Source organism: Scardinius erythrophthalmus, assembly GCF_964197995.2.
Source record: "Scardinius erythrophthalmus genome assembly, chromosome: 10".
Taxonomy (NCBI): domain Eukaryota; kingdom Metazoa; phylum Chordata; class Actinopteri; order Cypriniformes; family Leuciscidae; genus Scardinius; species Scardinius erythrophthalmus.
The window spans coordinates 19943175-19966425 of record NC_138230.1 but is presented as its reverse complement, the minus strand read 5'-3'; the positions used below and the strand labels follow the sequence as shown (position 1 = coordinate 19966425).

General features: G+C 38.2%; 1 protein-coding gene across 3 annotated transcripts in view; it reads right to left on the bottom strand.

The window, feature by feature from the left end:
- Positions 1-23251, bottom strand: part of vps52 (VPS52 subunit of GARP complex) — a 76819-nt gene that overhangs the window by 5175 nt on the left and 48393 nt on the right. For all 3 annotated transcript variants that reach the window (XM_081376969.1, XM_081376968.1, XM_081376967.1), the window contains exons 14-18: positions 9229-9352; positions 8636-8731; positions 8448-8555; positions 6585-6650; positions 6360-6471 (exon numbers count right to left, since the gene is read on the bottom strand). In XM_081376969.1, coding sequence (XP_081233095.1) covers positions 6360-6471; positions 6585-6650; positions 8448-8555; positions 8636-8731; positions 9229-9352 — 506 coding nt within the window. The remainder of the gene's footprint in view (positions 1-6359; positions 6472-6584; positions 6651-8447; positions 8556-8635; positions 8732-9228; positions 9353-23251) is intronic.

Sequence of the window (23251 nt, the reverse complement as noted above, 5' to 3'; positions counted from 1 at the left end):
TCCATCAGGTGACCTAATGGAGAAAAAAAAAACCTTGGGAGAACCCGGGCTCAGTCGGGGGCCAGTTCTCCTCTGGCGTTTATGAACTAGAGGTCGGATTTAACTGTAGGATTAAAAGTATTATATGAATGCCTGGCTGAAGAGATGCGTCTTTAATCTAGTTTTAAACTGGGAGAGCGAGTCTGAGCAACGAACAGTATCCGGAAGACTATTCCAGAGTTTTGGTGCTAAATGTGAAAATGCTCTCCCTCCTTTGGTGGACCTAGATATCCTAGGTATGACCAAAAGCCTCGAATTTAGTGACCTTAAAGAGCGCGATGGATTATAGGGCGATAGAAGATCCGTTAAATAGACTGGAGCTAAGCCGTTTAGGGCTTTATAAGTCAGTAGCAATACCTTGTAATTAATACGGGACTTTATAGGTAACCAATGTAGGGATGATAAAATCGGTGTTATATGATCATATTTTCTTGATCTAGTTAGAACTCTAGCGGCGGCATTTTGGACTAACTGTAGCTTGTTTATTGAGGATGCAGGACAACCGGCTAATAACGCATTACAGTAATCTAGTCTCGAGGTCATGAATGCATGAACTAACTTTTCTGCGTCAGAAACTGATAGCATATTACGTAGCTTAGCAATGTTTCTAAGGTGGAAAAAGGCTGTTCTTGTAACATATGAAATATGATTTTCAAAAGACAGGTTGCAGTCTAATATAACACCCAGGTCTTTTACTGTAGAGGATGAAGTAACAGGACATCCTACTATGTTAAAGTTGTATTGTGAGAGGTTTTGTGGGTGGTTTTTTGAACCGATAAGTAGTACCTCTGTCTTGTCTGGATTTAATAAAAGAAAATTATGCGTCATCCAATCTTTTATATCTTTAACACACTCTGTCAATTTGGATAATTTAGCATTTTCATCTGGCCGTGATGAAATATAGATTTGAGTGTCATCAGCATAACAATGGAAACTAATTCCATGTTTCCTTATAATATTTCCAAGTGGTAGCATATATATTGAGAATAATAGAGGGCCTAACACAGATCCCTGCGGCACTCCATAGTTTACTGGAGTTATGATAGATTTTTCTCCATTTAAATAAACAAAATGGTAGCGGTCAGATAAATACGATCTAAACCAGCTTAATGCTTGTCCTTGAACACCAGTATAATTTTGTAGTCGATCTAAGAGTATTGTATGATCTATAGTATCGAACGCAGCACTAAGATCAAGTAAAACTAATATTGAGATACAGCCTTGGTCAGAAGCTAAAAGTAAATCATTTGTGATTTTAACGAGCGCAGTTTCAGTGCTATGATGCGGCCTGAATCCAGACTGAAACTTTTCATAGGTGTCATTTTCTTGTAAGAAAGAGCCCAGTTGAGCGGACACAACTTTTTCTAGTATTTTAGACATAAAAGGTAGATTTGAAATGGGTCTATAATTTACTAGATTATTCGGATCTAATTGTGGTTTCTTAATGAGAGGTTTTATAACTGCCAGTTTAAATGTTTTTGGAACATAACCTAAAGATAAAGACGAGTTAATAATATTGAGGAGAGGCTCTTCCACTACAGGTAACACTTCTTTCAATAGTTTAGTTGGTATGGGATCTAATAAACATGTTGTTGTTTTAGATGAAGTAAAAAGTTTATTTAACTCTTTTTGTTCTATAGTTGTGAAGCACTGTAATTGTTCTTGCGGCGTGATAATTGAGGCTGAATTATAAGGCGCGATTGAGGATTGAACGTTTACAATTGTGGTTCTGATGTTTTCTATTTTCTCAGTGAAGAACTTCATGAAATCATTACTACTAAACTGTAATGGAATATTTTGTTCAGGAGACATCTGTTTATTTGTTAGTCTCGCCACGGTGTTAAATAAGAACTTAGGATTGTTATGGTTGTTTTCTATTAGTTTGCGTAGATGCTCAGCCCTGGCCGCTTTTAGGGCCTTTTTATAACGTGACATACTGTCTTTCCATGCGATTCTAAAGACCTCTAAGTTGGTTTGTTTCCATTTACGCTCTAAATTACGGGTTTCTCTCTTTAGAACACGCGTAGTATTGTTGTACCATGGTGCTTTACTTTTCTCTCTGACCTTTTTTAATCTAATGGGCGCAACAATATCCAATGATCCAGAGAGAATGGTGCTCATAGTGCTAGTTAATTCCTCAAGTTCATCTGTTTGTTTGGGTTCACTGAGCAGCTGAGACAGATCCGATAAGCTGTTTGAAAAATTATCTATGGTGGATGGAAGGATTGTTCTGCCTAATCGATAACGCGGCGCAGCATGATATATTACAGGAGTACGTAATATGCAAGTTACCATGTAATGGTCAGTGACATCGTCACTTTGTGGAATGATATCTATATCGGTTGGATCGGTTCCATGTGATATAATTAAATCGAGTGTATGATTAAATCGATGAGTCGGTCCGGTAATGTTTTGCTTGACCCCAAAGGAGTTTAATAAATCTGTAAACGCAGCCCCTAACGCATCATTTTGATTATCTACATGGATATTAAAGTCTCCAACAATTAATGCTTTATCGAAGTTAACTAATAGGTCTGAGAGAAAATCTGCAAACTCTTTTAGGAAATCAGCGTAAGGCCCAGGCGGTCTATATACGGTAGCCAAGGCTAGAGTTAATAGGGATGTTTTTTGAACATCTAACAGCGTAACATTTAGTACAAGTACTTCAAATGAAATAAACTTATAACCCGTTTTCTGAGTAACATTGAGAAAATCTCTATAGATTGTTGCAACACCGCCGCCACGACCATTCAGACGGGGCTCGTGCTTATAGGAGTATCCTGCTGGAGTAGACTCATTTAAACCAAAATAATCATTTGGTTTAAGCCAGGTTTCAGTAAGGCAAAGTACATCGAAGCTATTATCTGTGACTATTTCATTTACAATAACTGCCTTAGGTGTGAGTGATCTAATGTTTAGAAGACCTAGCTTTAAAAATTGTTTTTGATTACCAATAGCAACATTTTCTGGTTTAATAACAATTAGATTTTTTCTAGATCCTGCAGTAGATTTATGATTTGATCTCACTAAACGAGGAATAGACACAGTTTCTATGCAATGTTCTACACTATTTATATCAGTTAAATTGGTGCAGCAGAGACTATGATTTGGACTTTTGTTTACTAGTCAAAAGGTATTTAACATTTTGGAGATGTTATCTGACAGAAGATCCGATCCGAATCTGCTTGGGTGTAAGCCATCAGCACGGTAAAGCCTAGGACGCTCCCAAAACCGATTCCAATTATTTACAAAGAGAAGTTTCTGCTCATTGCACCATGATATTAACCATTCATTAAGCGCAAATAATCTACTAAACTTTTCATGACCTAGTCGATACGTGGGAAGCGGTCCTGACACAATAATCGTTATATCAGGCGATGTGCTGCGTACCGTATCGATCAGATTCCTGAAGTCTTTCTTCAAAACCTCCGTTTGGCGCAGTCTGATGTCGGCCCCTCCCGCGTGCAGGACAACGGTTCCGACGCGCTCGTTCAGAATCTCGGGAACGTGAGCAGCGATTTCAGAAACACGAGCACCAGGAAAGCAGTGACTATGCACCTTACTTTTATTTAACGTAACGTGTACGTGTCGAACGATGGAATCGCCGATGATCACAGCATCGCGTTCTGTTTCGCGAAGAGGGGAGAAGCGGTTTTGTGTGGATATCTCGAAAACCGGGAGGGTCGGAGAGAGTTTTCTTGGTCTAGACCTGACTCGCGACTTCCGCTGCGGAAAAATCCAGGCTTCGTGATGGCATGTTGGAGCCGGAGTGAACGAGACCATGGCTGATCGCGACCTCGACGTTCGGGACCGATGTTGAGGAACGCACGGAGTAGACGAGGTCGGAGTCAGCGGGTTAGTAACATTAATCTCTGATTTGTGTGCCTCGGCACGTGATGTTTCGAGAGCCAAACGCCGGTCTATCAGCTCGGCTTTTCTTACTAAAAGGTCGTGGATCTGTTTCTCAACAGCTTCCAGCTCAGACTGCACCGCGTGCAGCTCAAATGTGTCCTCACCTGCACCAAAAGGTAGACTACTTACATTTGATATATTCGCCATTTTAACAGATGGACAGTAAGTTAAGTTAGCAACGACGCTACCAGTGGTGCTATCAATATTAATACTAATTTATGGCTTAAGTCTTGGATATAATCCGTCTTTTCAGTGGTACGGGTGTAGAGTAGACGCACGATAGGCGAAAAAATGTTTGTTTGTAACTTAAATGAGTGCGGAGAAGACGCGTTCAGCCGTGATCCACGGACGTAACCTATAAGAGTATCCAGCGTTGGATCACAAGGCTTGAGACGCGTCTGCTCAACAATCCGCGTTATAACTATGAGGTGAGGAAAAGTAGAAAATGTTCGTTGTAAGTGAGTTTAAAGAGATATCAAGAATTATAAATCAATCGATGGAGCTCCAAAGACAACAACGCGCTCAGACGCGACGCATGCAGAGGGCAATTGCCCATAAAGAGGGCAATTGTGCTTGATGATAGCGATGCAGATATTACACACCTTAGCTAAAAAAAAAAAAAAGATCTGGCCCTTTTGGGTCTGATGCAGCAAACTTAGTTTTAACAAAAGTTTTAACTCAGTTAAACTTTTTTTTTTTTTTTTTAGAAAAAAAAAGATAATTGATAGATCTTTCAAAACTAGTCCCCTTTCGAATAGGAACTCTACACTGCGTCTTGGATGGATGCTATGGGGACACCATCAGCGTATCCGATGTGAGAAGCACATGTGAAAGCACTCCAATCTGATTGGTTGGCGAAAGTCCATGATGTCATTAGTGGGAGCGCCCCGGAATTATAAGAGGGCATCGTAGCACACGTCATCAGCTTTTTTGTTTTTAGGAGCTGTTTGTTTTGTTAGCGTGTGGTGAAGGCAGGATCATGGAAAATTCTAGCAAACATTTTAGGAAGTTTGTGCCTCTGTAACCCAGGTGTTTGACACCTGAGGACACACACAACCTTGTGCCTTTACTGCTTGGTAGAGGAACATGCGAATTCAGTGCTTGAGGGTTCGGAATGCACCTATTGAGATAAATTCACAATGAAAAAGCTTTGTTCACATTTTTCCCTATTCTTAAGAGATGTGGAACAAGTGTCTGCGCTCTATGTCTCAGGCCCCGCTGTTGTCGGAGCAAAGCAGAGGCTTCAGTTGTGGGGATCACAGGTCGAGCTCTGGTGCGCTGTCTAGCCAGGATTTGCGGTCTCTCGACATCCAGTCAAGAGGAAGTGGATGTGGTTAAAGAAGGTGAGGAAAGTGTGTGTATGGATTCTTCTCAACTTGCCAGCTCAGCATATAAGGAATTGCTGGACCTCATGGCCCGTGCCACAGCCAGATTGGATCTGGCTTGGGGGCGCTAATGGTAGGCTGGATAAGTGCTTCCTGTTAGGCCATGGTCTCCCATCCCCCATGAGTCTTCCATTCCTTCCCACCTCCACGCTGAAGTGGAGAAATTGTGGAAGAAGCCATATTCTGCCTGGATATAACTGTTTCATCATTCTATGGTAAATGATGACAATTTGTAAATTGAAAAGCCTTCTGATTCTATCGTTGCGCAGTGTTTCTCCTGTTTGTCAGTGCTGTTTCACTAGTTTAAATCACAGAGACATTTGTGTTCTTTGCTGAATTCAAACGCTTCTCACTGGATCTCACAGCGCTGTTTAGTGGTCGAGTGACTGAGACCAATCAGCGAGTACACGCATCTGCTTTAGTAAGCTTGCGCTGCCCTGCTGTTTCAACTTTGGGTCGAGCGGATAAATGATTCGTGAGGCAGGCATCCCCGCGGCATGGTGGAGTGGGTATTTTGTTCCCCATAGCGTCCACCCAAGACACAGCTTAGAGTTCCTATTCTAAACGGAACATCTCAGGTTACTACATTAAATGTGGCTCCATCACTGCAACTTCCCAAACATACACACACAAGCTGGATGTAGGCTTTATTAGTTTAGTGTCAAATAGGCTACAGCGCTTCACAGCCGTTACATATCACACAATTGATTGGTCCTGGTTAACTACTTCACTAAAACGCTCCCACATGGTATTTTTCTTTCCTTCCTTTTGTTTAGTTTGTAATTCTCCTTATTGAAATTTCTCTAGGATCTGTTTTGCTTCCATTGGATGGACAAAAATGATGAGAGAATCTAAGAAATATCTTAATTTGTGTTCCGAAGATGAATGAAGGACTTAGAACAACATAAGAGTGAGTAAATGATGAAGGAATTTTTGGGTGATGAATAAACCGCATGATAAAAGATGAAAAATAAAGCAGTACAATATAAACCTTAACAGTGAAAACAAAGCTCCAGCACTGACCTTCATCATTTTTGAGTTTGTCAAGTTGCCCTTTCTCTATTAGTCCCTCGCTCTCCTTCACAAATGCAATCATCCCTCCAAACGGAGATGAAAGAATCTCCTCTATAAACTCCTGTAAAATGACATATCAACAAACAATGGTTACTTACATGACAATAAGAAAAGCAATGTCCTACTACAAGACAGCTGTCAGTCTGAACCAGTACTTAGTATCCCAGAATGTACCTGTGTTCTAGCCAGTAGGAGCTGCTGAAAGCCCTCAACCTCTTTACTGTCATCAGCTGCTCTCTCCTTTATAACACACACAAAACATATCATCATGATGCATTCTGATACAGTCTTAACAGTTAATAAATAGACTGTGGTGTGCAGTATTTCAGATACATGTATTTAAAATATGTAGGCTATTTGAAACACAAAATACTATTTTGTATTTTAAAGCCTTTCAAAGAAATCAAATGTATTTTGCATTTAAATACATTTAAGTTGACTATTTTTGTATTTTCAAAATACATAATATACTTTGTGCCAGTCACACTCTTTATTAGGCTGCTGATTTCCTTTACCAACTAGTTAGCCAGTCAGTCTTGATAGTTAATTGGTTTATGGTTATCAACTAGCAACTCAAATGTGTTTAAGAATTACTGCTTGCTAGGACTGGGTGATACGACGATCGTGGAATTGATTTAACTTTTTTTATATCGTTTATATATTGCGTAAGCATATCCATACAGCTTTTAGTGGGCAGGAGTTATTGACACATTAGAGCAATAAAGAAACATGGACGAATGTGTAATAAAGAGTGGGACGTGCTTGATGTTAAAAAGAGCTATTAAAAGTGCAATACTGCACAAAAGAGAACTAGTATTTAGTATTCACACACTGACAGGCAGCTTTCTGTGCACAGGTAAATGGTCAAATGCGCACAAAAATATGTCAAAATCTGAGTATACTCATTAACACAGGCGGTTTATGTTTTGAGTGAAGGTAAACAGATGGGAGAATTTCATATGTATCAATTTATTTGGTCCGTGCATAAGCTCTTAAAGTGACTAATATTTTGCTGCTGTCTGTGTCCTTAATCAAACAACAAAAGAAAAAGAAATTCACTCACTGCACTTGACGGAATAACTTTTGTAGCTTTAATAAATATTACTGTGTATTTAATTCATACAGTGAAGACTATGCAGTGTTTTATTTTACTTTATTCAATTTCTGTATTATTTATTATTTCTGTTAGGTAGACCTACCTGAAAAACTTAGCACTCTTTAATTAATTTGTCTCTTTGTATTTATTTGCCCTATTGCTTTCATTTTATTTTATTAGTAAAGGTTTACTTGTCTTCAATAATTACTTGAGAACTTTTTACTAGCATTAATACTTATTATTAGATTTTACTGTGCTATCAAAACTGGTATTGAGAATAGTGTAATTTCACCTGTATCACTTGGTATCGTAACAACCTTATTTCCAGGCAAAAAAAAAACAAAACATAATATATATTGTTATTGTGAAAATTACTCATATTGTGATATAAGATTTTGGTCATCTAGGCCATTCCTACTCTTTGCTAGATAGCAGGAAATGTTCCCAGTTTTACATGTGATTTAGCGGCATTACATCCAAAAGAGTGGACTTGGATGAAGATTACGAAGGGTTAGGGTTCCATTTGGGACAGGGCCTAAAATAACTTTTCACCACAAATAATGGGCTGCAGTGTTACCTGGTCAGATATAAATATGAAGTGGTACCCAGATGACAACTTGAAACCGTCTTTTTTGAAAATTTGGTGGGAGGTAGGTGAAATGAAAACAGTTTCTAAGCAGTTGTACACACCAAAATGTTTTTTGCATTCAGAATAGGTCCAGACAGATTTCAGCCTAATAGTGATACTTCACTGAATGGTCAATTTCACATGTATTCTGTGTATATCAAAATACAAAATACTGAATGTGTATTTAAATAAATAAAAAATTCCAGAGTATTTGGTATTTCATTTTGATCCATTTCAACTGAGGTATTTTATATTATATTTTGAAAACATGTATTCATGCATTTCTGGCAGTGTGGTATGTGAGTAACCTCACCATGAGCACATTGAGCATCATGTCATAGTTGTTGATGAGAAAGATGAGCTGGTCTCGTCTAGAAGGAAACTCGGCCGCCATTTTCAGCACAAAATTCTCCACCTCAATCTGGAAATCATATCCATGTCAGGTTTCAATATGAGCCACTTCACCTTTCGAGAACACAGAGGGATTTCTGTTCTGCTTACCTGCAGCTGTCCGAGTAGCGTGTTAGTCCTCTCATTGGGAAAGGTTTGATTTATGCTGACAATAGCAGAGGAGAATTCAGCATACCGGCGTGTAATCTACACAAACAAGAAGCAAAAACAGATGATTTATGCCACATACATGTAAATGTGCATTCATATCACACTGTATGGAAAGAACACAGCACATGTAAGTATCAAAAAATAAAAGTTTTTCTTAAAAATTGAGCATTGTTTTTAGGACGGATTTGCTGAATCATACATTTTTCCCTCTTTAATTGAATATTTTATCTTCATACACGGAATGTAAACGTATAGCTTTGTTGCAGTTTTTACTGAGATGTATCTCATATGTTCACATATCAATACATTTAATGCATGTTTGGTAGGAATAAAAATAAAACTGTTTAAATGTAACAATTGTTATTTCATTTTCAAATCTAAAGACAACATGAGCATAAATGAGCATAATCTTTTAATAATAATTGACGATTCGCTGAGGTCTAGTTGTGAACATATAAAATGTTTGCACTACCAGAAAACCTTTTTTTTGGGGTGTGGTATTTCGGCATGTGTTTGTGTATGAGGCTTCGTACATAGTGTGGTCTGGTGTCCAGTACACCCAGTTTCTGGGGGTCAGTGTTTCGAATGCTCTGGATGTTCATCTCCAAAATGAGCTCAAATCTTGGCCACAACAATTCTAGCACAGCCTCCCAGTACCTGCACAATACAAATACAAAAACAAAAGCCATTTATAAAGAGAAAACAGACACAGAAACACACAAGTGTCATGAAACTGGCAGGTAATGCAGAGGAGCTTGTATGTGGGCGATCTGAGATCTAATATCCAGATCCCACCACCTTGTTTCTCCTCATAATTTAAAGTAGTGATGAAATGGAAGTAGAGACTGATTTTTTCTTCTGTATTGTGACGTACTGTATATCAGAGTGAAACAGATTATCAAAAAAGAAAAAAAGTTGTTGACTGGGTTTTAATAGTGGATGTAGCAGCACAGAATGTAAACTAGCAGTCAACTGTAATAGAGGTAAAAAGAGTAGGGTTTAAATATATTTATTACCTGTCGCTATAACTTCATTATACAGCGTTTATTTTGTTATAAACTCTGACGCTAAAGGGAACTTTTTGTGTCTGTATAGTGAAATATAGAGACTAAAAGCCTGCAAAAGTCTTGGACATGCAATATGTATAGGACACATATAGGGAGTGAGAATGTGGTGAACATTCTCTTGTCTCCTCACCAGTGTAACACATAGTCACAAAGTCACACGAGTCACAAACTTCCTGTTGACGAATGCGCATGCGTCTTGTCTGAACGCGTCGTTGTCTTTGGAGCTCCATTGATTTGATTTATAATTCTTGATTTTTCTCTTTAAACTCACTTACAACGAACATTTTCTACTTTTCCTCACCTCATAGTTACAACGCGGACTGTTGAGCAGACGCGTCTCAAGCCTATTAGTGATCCAACGCTGGATACTCCTATAGGTTACGTCCGTGAATCACGGCTGAACGCGTCTTCTCCACACTCACTTACAAACAAACATTTTTTTTTCACCTATCGTGCGTCTACTCTACACCCGTACCACTAAAAAGACGGATTATATCCAAAACTTAAGTCATAACTTAGTATTAATATTGATAGCATCACTGGTAGCGTCGTTGCTAACTTACTGTCCATCTGTTAAAATGGCGAATATATCAGATGTAAGTAGTCTACCTTTTGGTGCAGGTGAGGACACATTTGAGCTGCACGCACTGCAGTCTGAGCTGGAAGCTGTTGAGAAACAGATCCACGACCTTTTAGTGAGACAAGCCGAGCTGATAGATCGGCGTTTGGCTCTTGAAGCATCACGCGCCGATGCACACAAATCAGTGATTAACGTTACTAACCCGCTGACTCCGACCTCGTCTACTCCATGCGTTTCTCAGCATCGGTCCCGCGCGCCGAGGTCGCGATCAGCCATGGTCTCGTTCACTCCGGCTCCAACACGCCACCACGAAGCCTGGATGGTTCCGCAGCGGAAGACGCGAGTCAGGTCTAGACCACGACTCTCTCCGACCCTCCCGGTTTTCGAGATATCCACCCAGAACTGCTTCTCCCCTCTTCGCGAAACAGAACTAGATGCTGTGATCATCGGCGATTCCATCGTTTGGCACGTACACGCTACGTTAGGTAAAAGTAAGGTGCACAGTCACTGCTTTCCTGGTGCTCGCGTTTCTGAAATCGCTGCTCGCGTTCCCGAGATTCTGAACGATAACAAGCGTGTCGGAACTGTGGCACGCGGGAGTGAACGACATCAGGCTGCGCCAGATGGAGGTTCTGAAGAAAGACTTCAGGAATCTGATCGATACGGTACGCAGCACATCGCCTGAAACAATGATCACTGTGTCAGGACCGCTTCCCACGTACCGACTAGGACATGAAAAGTTTAGTAGGTTATTCGCGCTAAATGAATGGTTAATGTCATGGTGTAATGAGCAGAAACTGCTCTTTGTAAATAATTGGAATCTGTTTTGGGAGCGTCCTAGGCTTTTCCGCGCTGATGGCTTACACCCAAGCAGATTCGGAGCGGATCTTCTGTCGGATAATATCTCCAAAATGTTAAATACCTTTTGACTAGTAACCAAAAGTCCAAATCAAAGTCTCTGCTGCACCAATTTAACTGATATAAATACTAGTGTAGAACATTGCATAGAAACTGTGTCTATTCCTCGTTTAGTGAGATCGAATAATACATCTACTGCAGGATCTAGGAAAAATCTAATTGTTATTAAAACAGAAAATGTTGCTATTAGAAAACAAAAACAATTTCTAAAACTAGGTCTTCTAAACATTAGATCACTCACACCTAAGGCAGTTATTGTAAATGAAATAGTCACAGATAATAGCTTCGATGTACTTTGCCTTACTGAAACCTGGCTTAAACCAAATGATTATTTCGGTCTAAATGAGTCTACTCCATCAGGATTCTCCTATAAACTGGATGATGTCACTGACCATTACATGGTAACTTGTATATTACGTACTCCTGTAATATGTCATGCTGCGCCGCGTTATCGACCAGGCAGAACAATCCTTGCATCCACCATAGATAATTTTTCAAATTGCTTATCTGATCTGTCTCAGCTGCTCAGTGAACCCAAACAAACAGATGAACTAGAGGAATTAACTAGCACTATGAGTACCATTCTCTCTGGAAAATTGGATATTGTTGCACCCATTAGATTAAAAAAGGTCAGAGAGAAAAGTAAAGCACCATGGTACAACAATACTACGCATGTTCTAAAGAGAGAAACCCGTAATTTAGAGCGTAAATGGAAACAAACTAATTTAGAGGTCTTTAGAATCGCATGGAAAGACAGTATGTCACGTTATAAAAAGGCCCTAAAAGCAGCCAGGGCTGAGCACCTCCGCAAACTAATAGAAAACAACCAAAACAATCCTAGGTTTTTATTTAACACCGTGGCTAGACTAACGAATAAACAGACGTCACCTGAACAAAATATCCCGTTACAGTTTAGTAGTAATGATTTCATGAACTTCTTCACTGAGAAAATAGAAAGCATCAGAACCACAATTGTAAACGTTCAATCATCAATCGCGCCTTATAATTCAGCCTCAATTATCACCCCGCAAGAACAATTACAGTGCTTTACAACTATAGAACAAAAAGAGTTAAATAAACTTATCACCTCATCTAAAACAACAACATGTTTATTAGACCCTATACCAACTAAACTACTGAAAGAAGTATTATCTGTAGTGGAAGAGCCTCTCCTCAATATTATTAACTCATCTTTAACTTTAGGTCATGTTCCAAGAGCATTTAAACTGTCAGTTATAAAACCTCTCATTAAGAAACCACAATTAGACCCACATAATTTAGCAAATTATAGACCCATTTCAAATCTTCCTTTTATGTCTAAAATACTAGAAAAAGTTGTCTCCACCCAACTGAGCTCTTTCTTGCAAGAAAATGACATCTATGAAAGTTTCAGTCTGGATTCAGACCGCATCATAGCACTGAAACTGCGCTTGTTAAAATCACAAATGATTTACTATCAGCTTCTGACCAAGGCTGTATCTCAATACTAGTTTTACTTGATCTTAGTGCTGCGTTTGATACTATAGATCACACAATACTCTTAGATCGACTACAGAATTATACTGGTGTTCAAGGACAAGCATTAAACTGGTTCAGATCATACTTATGATCGTCAGAGCGTCAGATCAAACGCTAAATTATCCAAACTGACAGAGTGTGTTAAAGATATAAAAGATTGGATGACGCGCAATTTTCTTTTATTAAATCCAGACAAGACAGAGGTACTAATCATCGGTTCAAAAAACCACCCACAAAACCTCTCACAATACAACTTTAACATAGTAGGATGTCCTGTTATCATCTACAGTAAAAGACCTGGGTGTTATTAGACTGCAACCTGTCTTTTGATAATCATATTTCATATGTTACAAGAACAGCCTTTTTCCACCTTAGAAACATTGCTAAGCTACGTAATATGCTATCAGTTTCTGATGCAGAAAAGTTAGTTTATGCATTCATGACCTCGAGACTACATTACTGTAATGCTTTATTAGCTGGTTGTCCTGCATCCTCAATAAACAAGCTACAGTTAGTCCAAAATGCCGCCGCTAGAGTTCTTACTAGATCAAGAAAATATGATCATATAACACCAATTTTATCATCACTACATTGGTTACCTATAAAGTCCCGTATTAACTACAAGGTATTGCTACTGACTTATAAAGCCCTAAACGGCTTAGCTCCAGTCTATTTAACAGATCTTCTATCGCCCTATAATCCATCGCGCTCTTTAAGATCACTAAATTCGAGGCTTTTGGTCATACCTAGGATATCTAGGTCCACCAAAGGAGGGAGAGCATTTTCACATTTAGCTCCAAAACTCTGGAATAGTCTTCCTGATACTGTTCGTTGCTCAGACTCACTCTCCCAGTTTAAAACTAGATTAAAGACGCATCTCTTCAGCCAGGCATTCATATAATAGTTTTAATCTTACAGTTAAATCCGACCTCTAGTTTATAAACGCCAGAGGAGAACTAGTCCCCGACTGAGCCTGGGTTCTCCCAAGGTTTTTTTTTCTCCATTAGGTCACCTGATGGAGTTTTTCGGTTCCTTGCCAATGTTGCCTTTGGCTTGCTCATTTGGGGATATTGGGGATATTTAATTTAATTTAATTAATCAATCAACAATACTATTGATCAGCATTACCAAACGTGGACGTTTTCCACTAGAAACAAACATTGATGTATTATTTATTTTAATTTAATACTGTGAAGCTGCTTTGATACAACCTGTGCTGTGAAAAGCGCTATATAAATAAACTTGACTTGACTTGACTTGACTTGTAACAGAGCATTACGCTTTGTTTTGCTAATGTTGGAGGCTCTTCCTAGAGAAGTGGCTATGATGACGATGGCATGCAAAGTGATATAATATAATTTAAGAATTATAACCCACTAAATTGCCACTGTTGCCTTTGGGTTTAATATTCAGTAATATTATCAATTTGGCTACAATGAGACTATTGGATGAGAACAAAAACTTGAACTGAATTGAGCTGGATGATGACACCACTGTTTTCTGCAGAGCTGCTGGAATATATACCGTAGCTTGCAACATTGACACGGTTATATAAATAAAGGTGATTTGAAGTTAAAAAATAAGATCAAATATAGATGCATGCAGCAATTAAAGGGGCCAAGCAACACAGAGGCAGAATGAGGAGCTAAAATCAAGGCAGCAATCATCAGACAACTACAAAAAGTAAAGGCATTGTAGCCCATAAATACAATCACTTGTATTGTGACACAATTGGTTATTAGTTTTGAACAATAGGTGACACTCACATCAGATTGATTTGATGTGGTCAGTGCTGGGTGACAATTACACAAAGTTTTGTGTCAATATGTTAAATCTTTCCAGAGATGAGATGCAGATTGGCATTATGCCATCAAATTTTACGATGCGGTATGCTAAAACAGTGAAGACGACCTGACTCGAATTTTGTGAAAATTGGGCAAACAATCTAGGAGTTGTTTGAAAAAGTAGGTTTCTACTATGTTCGGTTTATATTCTATGTTCTCAGCATGAACCAAGGAATCTATTAAGACCAGTTTCATTAAAATATGCATGCACCACTGAATCTAAAGAGACCAGTGATGATAAAGAGAAGATTTTTGGTCAAACTGTTCAGTTATAAGCAGATAAAACTCTATAACTCTATGCATATAAAATGTTCATATCTCATGACTTCTAGGTGGCACTGTGCCAAAACTGTACAGATACTGTCAGGTCATGGTTGTCATTACAAACACCAAGTTTAGTCAGAATACATTAAAGCATTGTGGAAATATAAACTCACGTCCATTTTGCTGTGTTGTTTGTCAAATTTGTTCTCATGTTAATTTAGAACAGTGTGACAAATTGGCTTGAATGCTTTTTTTTTTTTTTTTTTTACATTTTCGTCAAAATCAGCGCAACGTTTAGGTGGAGTTTGAAAAAGTAGGTTTTTAAAATCAGTGTTTGGGGTCCAGCTGACCCCACTGGACTTTTCCTTCATTTAAAAAAAAAACTGTTACCTTCATCTCAGGGGCATGAAACTGTGACATTTCCTAAATAATCTATCTAAACAAGCAAAAAAAAAAAAAAATATATCTGGGCTTGATTTGGCAGTTCTAAACGTGTGTAAAAATTTTTTTTTACCGTTTAAGGTGTTTGGAGTCACATTGAAAATCACCCACATTGAAAATGAATGGGAAAATGAAAAATTGTTTTTCATATTGTTTGTCAAAATAATAATAATAATAAATCCAGTATAAATCTGAAAATTACTACATTTAAATCAAGGTCTGGTCCTAGAGCATAAACACAAACTGGAACGAACTTTCTATCTCATACACACACACACACACGCACGCACGCACACACACACACACAAACACACGAGTGTGACTGCAACAGAGAGCATTTTTAGAGTTGTTTTTTTTCTGAGTGACACACACAAAACTAAAGACTCATAACTCCAAAACTATAGCAAGGAGATTCAATAGGTATCGTTTGATAGAAAACTTTTCAAATTTTGCATTACATTTTGACATTCTCATCCCGAGAAACTGCTGATAAAAGACAAAATATATATATTTTTTTATTATGAATTTGCATATCTTTCTTTGACATGCAATAACTCGGGAAGGAAATCCACTAGGAGGAAAATAATTTATACTCCAAAACTATAACAATGAGAGTCAAAAGATAGGCATCGTTTGATAGAACACTTTTTAAAGTTTAAGAAAATATACATTACATTACATTTGGATATTCTCATGCTGAGAAACGACAACATATATATATAAATATTGTTTTTTGATTTTTTTTTTAATATTTGACATGGAATAACTAAGAAAAGAAATAAGGTAGGAGAATTTTTTTTTTTTTTTTTTTTTTTAAGTCCCTCTACATGTGAGCTTTATTTGGATCACATTTTGTGGTGATTGCATAAAGTTGTCAAAAGTTACAGAATTTGGAACCAAGATAGCATTTTTGTTCAGTCCTTGACACACCCTAATGGGCATTTTTAAAATTGTTACTCCATGAGGAATATCTTGTGATAAACACAATAGATTATGTTCATTGTGGGCTCATTTTAATTGTAATAATATGCTGTATAAAATGATGTGCCATTTTCAACGATCTGTGAATGTTTCATGAGCTGTATGATGTTTTTGACACATTGCAGTACATAGTAAAAAAAATGTTTTAAAGATTATGAAAAAGAAATTCTATTTATCAGCAAATATCTCTAAGAATCACTCTATTGGATATATGTGGTCATTGCACTTTCTTTCTTTAACTATAATTCCTAAACAAAACTTGCAGATGACAGTATTCTAATCCCTAACACATACAGCAATGTCCAAAAACAATTTAGATTTAATTAAGATAATCATTTAAGTAATTTTTTCACGAAAAAAAATATTTTCACTTATAATATCACTTTATGGCGTAGTGAAGTAATTGTGCAGTAAATAGGTAAAAAAATACTAAATATCCACAAAAACACAGCATAAATGTTCTAGTTGAGAAGTAAAAAAAAAAAAAAAGATATACAGTTTGCCAAGTAAAAAAATTATATTTCCTTATGCAATTGCTCTGTAAAAGTTCGGGGTCTATCTGACCCCAAACACCAAAAACGTAAACCCTACTTGAACACTGATTAAGGGTTAAAGAAGATCAAAATGGCGGACAGGAAGTTCGACCAACTATGGCAAAATTGGTATCTATGCTCTTGGCATGACCCATGGAATAGTCAAATATTTTATATAAATAAAAATACTATTCAGTTTTTACTAAGTTGGTTTGCTGGCCGTAAATGCAGTGAATTTATGATAAATCTCAAGCACTAAAACTTGCAGTTATAATTAAATGCACTGGGTGGCACTGTGGAACGCGTTTAACAAGTTTATTGTATTTGATCACATAATGCTTTGAATTAGTTTAATGAAATTGATCTTACAAAATGGAATAACTTTTGATCAAATGAATTAATGAAACTGAGTTATAATATCACCACCACAATGACAAAATCACATGAAATCCAAACACCAGTCAAATGAGAAAAGACAGTCCATCTCTGCATTCACGACAGGTAAGCGTTACTTTACCCCGAGTGAGCCGAGAAGATAACTTATCTTATAGAAAAACTGTTTTTTTATATTGACGAGAGGAATCTTCCTTCTCATTGTACGTGACTACTACGGATGCCCAACAGGCACACAATACATCCACATAAATTACATCCCTCTTCTTTTAGCTTTTTGTTTTTCTTTTCATTTGCATATAACAAAAAAAAAAAACAAAAAAACATTTAGTCTGTTACCAAACCAATACATTTTTTACTATAACTAGAAACTGATAAACTGTAAAAATGTAATACATGCAAAATTTTCAGCACCATGTATATTGAAACTCCCTAGTCCCACTCCCTAGTACTAGTCTCTGTATCTCGCAGGCATTTTCACTAATCTTCCATATCTGGTACAGAATGATTTCCTTTGGTCATAATGAGAGTTATCATCAATGTGAGACTCGGGTACTTCCTTGTCGTGAGTATCAGAAAGGTTTTTCTGTAACTGTTCTACCTCCTACAGACCACTTGTTTCCATGACGATGCCCTTGTCAAATACTGACTTATGTGTCTCTTTTGTTTTCCTTAGATGTTTGCGATTCCTCCTGAACAGGTTTTCATCTGGTGTTCTGACCACAAAGGATCTTGGATGCTCTTGTTTCATTTGGACTACAGCAGGTTGCCAAGACTCTTCTTTCTGCATTCTGATCCTCTCTCCAGGTTGCAGATCCGGTAAGAGTTTGTCTGCCTGTCATAATAGAACTTTTGCTTTCTTTGTCATTCTTTGAGCTTTCTTTGCACTTCTTTCATGACATTGGATGCTAGCAGTGCAGATGACGTTGGCAACTTTGTCTTGAGACGTCGCCCCATCAACAGCTGTGCAGGAGACAAGTCTATCCCTTCTTGGTGTGCTGCGATACTCACGTAGTGCAACATATGCATCACTGTTGTTACTTTGTGATTTATTCAACAGATTCTTTACAGTTTGCACAGTCCTTTCTGTTTGACCATTAGATCGTACGTAATCAGGACTGAATGTTATATGCTTGAAGTCCCACTTCTCAGTAAGGATAGCAAACTCAGCACTAGCATATTGAGGTCCGTTGTCAGATACTACAACATCTGGAATCCTGTGCCTTGCAAAAGACTTGATGAGCTTTCTATTCTCTGGATATTCTCTTTTGAAAAGTAATCCACACACAACAGTAATGCAAACCCTTTATGATTAAAAATGTCTGTCCCAATCTTCTCCCATGGTCGTCCAGGTAATGCTTGTGGCAGCAGTGGCTCTCTCTGGTTGTTGTTTTTGTTATTGTTGCAAACCCCGCATTTGGAGACTGTCTCTTTAATATGTGCAGACAAATTGGCCAATACATAATGTCTCTGCCTCTTGTTTTGCACTTCATGATTCCGAGGTGAGACTCGTGTATTTTGCTGAGCATTTCTTGTCTAAGCTGCTGTGGAACAATGAACTTATTGGCCTTGAATAATAGACCATCAACATAGATGATTTCCTCTCTGAACGTCCAGTAAGGTTGAATTGATCTTGGTAGCGCCAATCTCTCAATGCTTGGATCTCTGCATCATCTGCTGTAGCTCTCTTGAAAACTTCTTCTCAGAAATAGGAAGTTATGATGTCACCCAATTCATCTCTAGTTCTTCTCCCAACAGATCCTCTTTTTGCTCTGTCAGATAAGCACGGCTCAGAGCATCAGCAATATGCAATTCTTTCCCAGGTTTGTACGTTACATTGAGATTTTACCTCTGCAGACGTAGAAGCAATCTCTGAAGTCTCAACGGAGCTTGATGTAAAAGCTTTCTGAAGATGCTTTCTAACTGTTTTTGTTTCGTTTCTCCCAAGGTTTTTTTCTCCATTCTGTCACCTGATGGAGTTTTGGTTCCTTACCACTGTTGCCTTGGCTTTTGGCTTGCTTAGTTGGGGACATTTAATATTCAACAATATTATTGATCTGCCTTACTTAAGGTGGACGATGATGCCAATTTTCTTTTAGAAACAAACTTTGTTGTATTATTTTCATGTTATCACTGTGAAGCTGCTTTGATATAATCTGTATTGTAAAAAGCGCTATATAAATACAGGTGACTTGACTTGACTTGTTTGTGGTCACTTTCAATTGTGATTTATTTGCCGTACACATACTGGTGGAATTTCTCACAGCCATAAACAATGGCAAACAGCTCTTTCTCTATTTGTGCGTATCTGCGTTGACAGTCACTCAGGGCTCTAGACCCATAGGCCACTGGCCTTCCTTCTTGTAAGATCGCCGCTCCAATCCCTTCAGAGCTTGCGTCCAGCGACAGTGTTAGCCGCTTGCTGACCATCACAGAACTTCAGCATTGGACTGTGAGCAATTATCTGTTTGTTTTTCAAAACTTCTCTTCTGAGCATCTTCCCAGTGCCATACTGTCTCTTTCTTCAGCAATTTTCTCAAAGGTTCACTGATATCAGACAAGTTGGGGATAAATTTTGCCAAATACTGAACCACCCCAAGAAATTTTTGCAGCTCCAGTTTGCCTTCTGGTGTTGGTTGCTGAATTACTGTTTTAATATTTTCTTCACCTGTCTTTAGTCCCTGAGCATTGAGGATGTGCCCAATGTATATGATTTCTTTCATTCTGATTTTGCATTTGTTTCGGTTTAATTTCAGATTATTTTACCTTGCTCTTCTCAATAACTGCATCAGTCTTTGATCTTACTCTTCAACTGTGTCTCCCCAGAGTAATAGGTCATCAATGATGTTCACAACACCTTCCAGGCCTTCTATCATTTGGGCAATTGACCTTTGAAAGAACTCTGATGCTGAAGAGATCCCAAAGGATAAGTGAAGAAAGCGATATCGTCCAATGGGTGTGTTCATTGTGCATAATTTTGAACTCTCTAGATCCAGCTTGATTTGTCAGAAACTTTGATTTGCATCAAGTACTGAGAAGTACTTTGCATTTGGCATTCTTGAGACCATCTCTTCTACAGTAAACATTTGATAGTGCTCTCATTGTATTGCTTTATTTAGAGCTCCGGGGTCCATGCATATGCAAATTTTGTTTGATGTGACCAGTCACCATGCTGTTGACCCACTCAGTAGGCTCAGTTTGCTTTGCAATAACTCCCATATGTTCTATTCTTTGTAGTTCTTCGATGACTATCTCTGAGAGCTACTGGGATCCTCCTTGGAGCATGCACAACTGATCTTGTGTTTATTTAAATGTGGTGTTCACCGGTAAGCAGCCTAATTCTACAAACAGATCATCAAACTCTTTGAGAATGTCATTTTTCTCAACTTGATACAGCCTTTTAACAATGCCTAGTTGTCAATGCCTAGTTAACAAAGCAGCATGTCCAAGAATTGCTGGTGCAACTCTCTCTCTCTCAACTTTTGTCCCTTGTACTTACAGGTGAGCCCTTCTTGCCTAATGGCTCCATGTGGCCTGAGTAAGCAACTAGCTTGCAGCTTGATTTTTGCAGCCTTCCTGTGGTGCTTTATACGAATTCTCCAACAACACATTGCAATCAGCACCAGTATCAAGTTTAACTGTGACATTTCTCTTATTATTTTGACCTGCTCTTGAACATATCCTCACGCTGTTCAGCTGTGTGCATTCTTTTACCCTGACTCATATGGCTCTTGGAAGTGCACATTTTAGCGAAGTGATTTTTCTTTTGACAGTTCTTAAATTTTTTCCTAAAGGCAGGACAATTTCTATATTCATGCTTGTTGCCACATTTGCTGCATTTCTTTTTTGTCATTACACTCTGGTCCGATTCACCATCTCATTTCTTTGGCTACACCGTTTTGATTCTGTGTACCTCCATCTCGTCGTTCAGAGCTTTCATCTGACTTGATGTAATCTCACTGGCCCTAAAGATGTCGATGGCTCAAGAGGTCTACCTTGCTCAGCAGTCAGCCTTTTAACTGATCGTCTTTTATGCCACATACAATTCTGTCACGAATTAATGTCTAGAGATTAAGACCGTGCAAATCCCCGAACTCACACTTTATTTCTCAGGTCTGTGACATAAGCGTTAATCGTTTCTGTGGGTCTCTGAGAGTGCGTGAAGAACACGTGTCTAACAGTACGTTTTAACAAGGTTCACAGAAGTCTTTAAACTTGCTCAGCACTTGTATTTTGTCTTCTCCTGTTCTGCAAAGTGAAACGTGTTACATACTTTAATTGTCTCTTCCCCTGCTACATGCAGAAACGTTGCACACTGCACCTTCTCGGATTTCTCAGCTATCCCTCGAATCTCTGAATCCAACTCTTCCAATTCTCAGAGAGATTTCCATGCAGGTTTAACGGCGGCGTCTGTAGTTGTGCCATCGTAACTGTAAACTTTTATTCCTAAACTTCTGCAGCCATGTTATGTTTTATACTGATGAGAGGACTCAGAACTGTAGCTCAGGTACCAGTCACTTCTTATTACCTCCATCCTTCTTGTTGCACGTGACTAGTACGAATGCCCAACGGGCACACAATACAGCCACATATGTGACATGATTGAGACATAAGCTTCCTTTAAGTTTCATAGAGGAAGATTTAAGAACAGAAAACACAAAGTGCTCTTAGAAACCTCGCATATCTGTGTCCCTGTAATGTCTGTCAGCGCAGCACGCTTTCTCACCCGAGCACGTGGACATTACTGTTTTTCTCAATATGAACATGTGAAAAAATATAAACACGTTATATATGGACTCGAGTGTATAATGTACATTCTGTATGATACTAGACAGTCTGCTTTATTAGCATTTTCCCCATTCGTGCTGCTTGAGCTTTAATGCTTTTGTTCTTTGTATTTTTTGTTTAGCCTACACATATTTTTCAATGTTTTCCACTAAAAGAAAACCTTATAATGTAAGCTTGTTGTGTATATTGCCTAATCATAAGTTTGTTCAGAAATGGTGACAAAAACTTGATGAATAAAATATCTTTCTCGTTAAACGTAATTTAAAACGAATATTCAAATATTAGATTTTCATGAGCCCATATATTCGAATACAATATTTTTGAAAAATGCCTAGTTTCACTACAATAGACAAAACTATAATTAAATAATAATGTTTTGAAATTTCATTATAATTCTTGACCACAAGGTGGAGCAGCCCTGAAACTTGTTGAGTACCTTCAGGGCATGGTGCCGATGACACTTAAAGGGTTAGTTCGCCCATTTAAGACATGAAGTTGTATGCAATCCTTACCAGCACTATAGTGCATACACACTGACCCACTCTGTGGTCACCTCCCTGGTCAGAGTTCTGGCCGCTGGAAGTTTTTCAAGAAAGTAGTCCCGTTTAGTTTCCGGGGCCTCAAAACTGTGCGTTTTTACGTGAAAAAATTATATGCGTTTCAATGCTTGATTAATTTACATCACAAAAAACACGCCAGACAAAATTCATACCTCAGTTTTTAATCGGCACTATTTTCTTTCCATTTCTATCAATCCGCGTCTTAAATGGGCGAACTAACCCTTTAACGATTCGTAACGATACGCCAATGCGTTTGTAAAATATAGAATTTTACAACAGAATTCAAACCATTCAAAAGTTATAAGCAAAAATAGCTGTTTTTCATATCTCCACTAAGTGGGACTGCACCAAAACTGTGCAGGTAACATAGCTCATGGATGTCATCATAACACACCAGTTTGTCAGAATACGCTAAACTAAAGCATTGTGGAGGTATGGCCTCACGTTCAGTTTGGCATGCTCTTTGTCGAATTCGTTCGCGAGTTATTCGAGAACGGTTTAGCTAACCAACTTGAATTCCGAACCATCCAGGAAAAGTTTGAAAAAGATTTTTAGGAAAATTCTAAATGACAAGGAATCAGAGGAAAAATAACTTTGTTTCTAGCCCTTAAGTCATGTTCACAGCCAGCGACACAATGCGACATGATCCCATTAATTTTTTTAATGGAG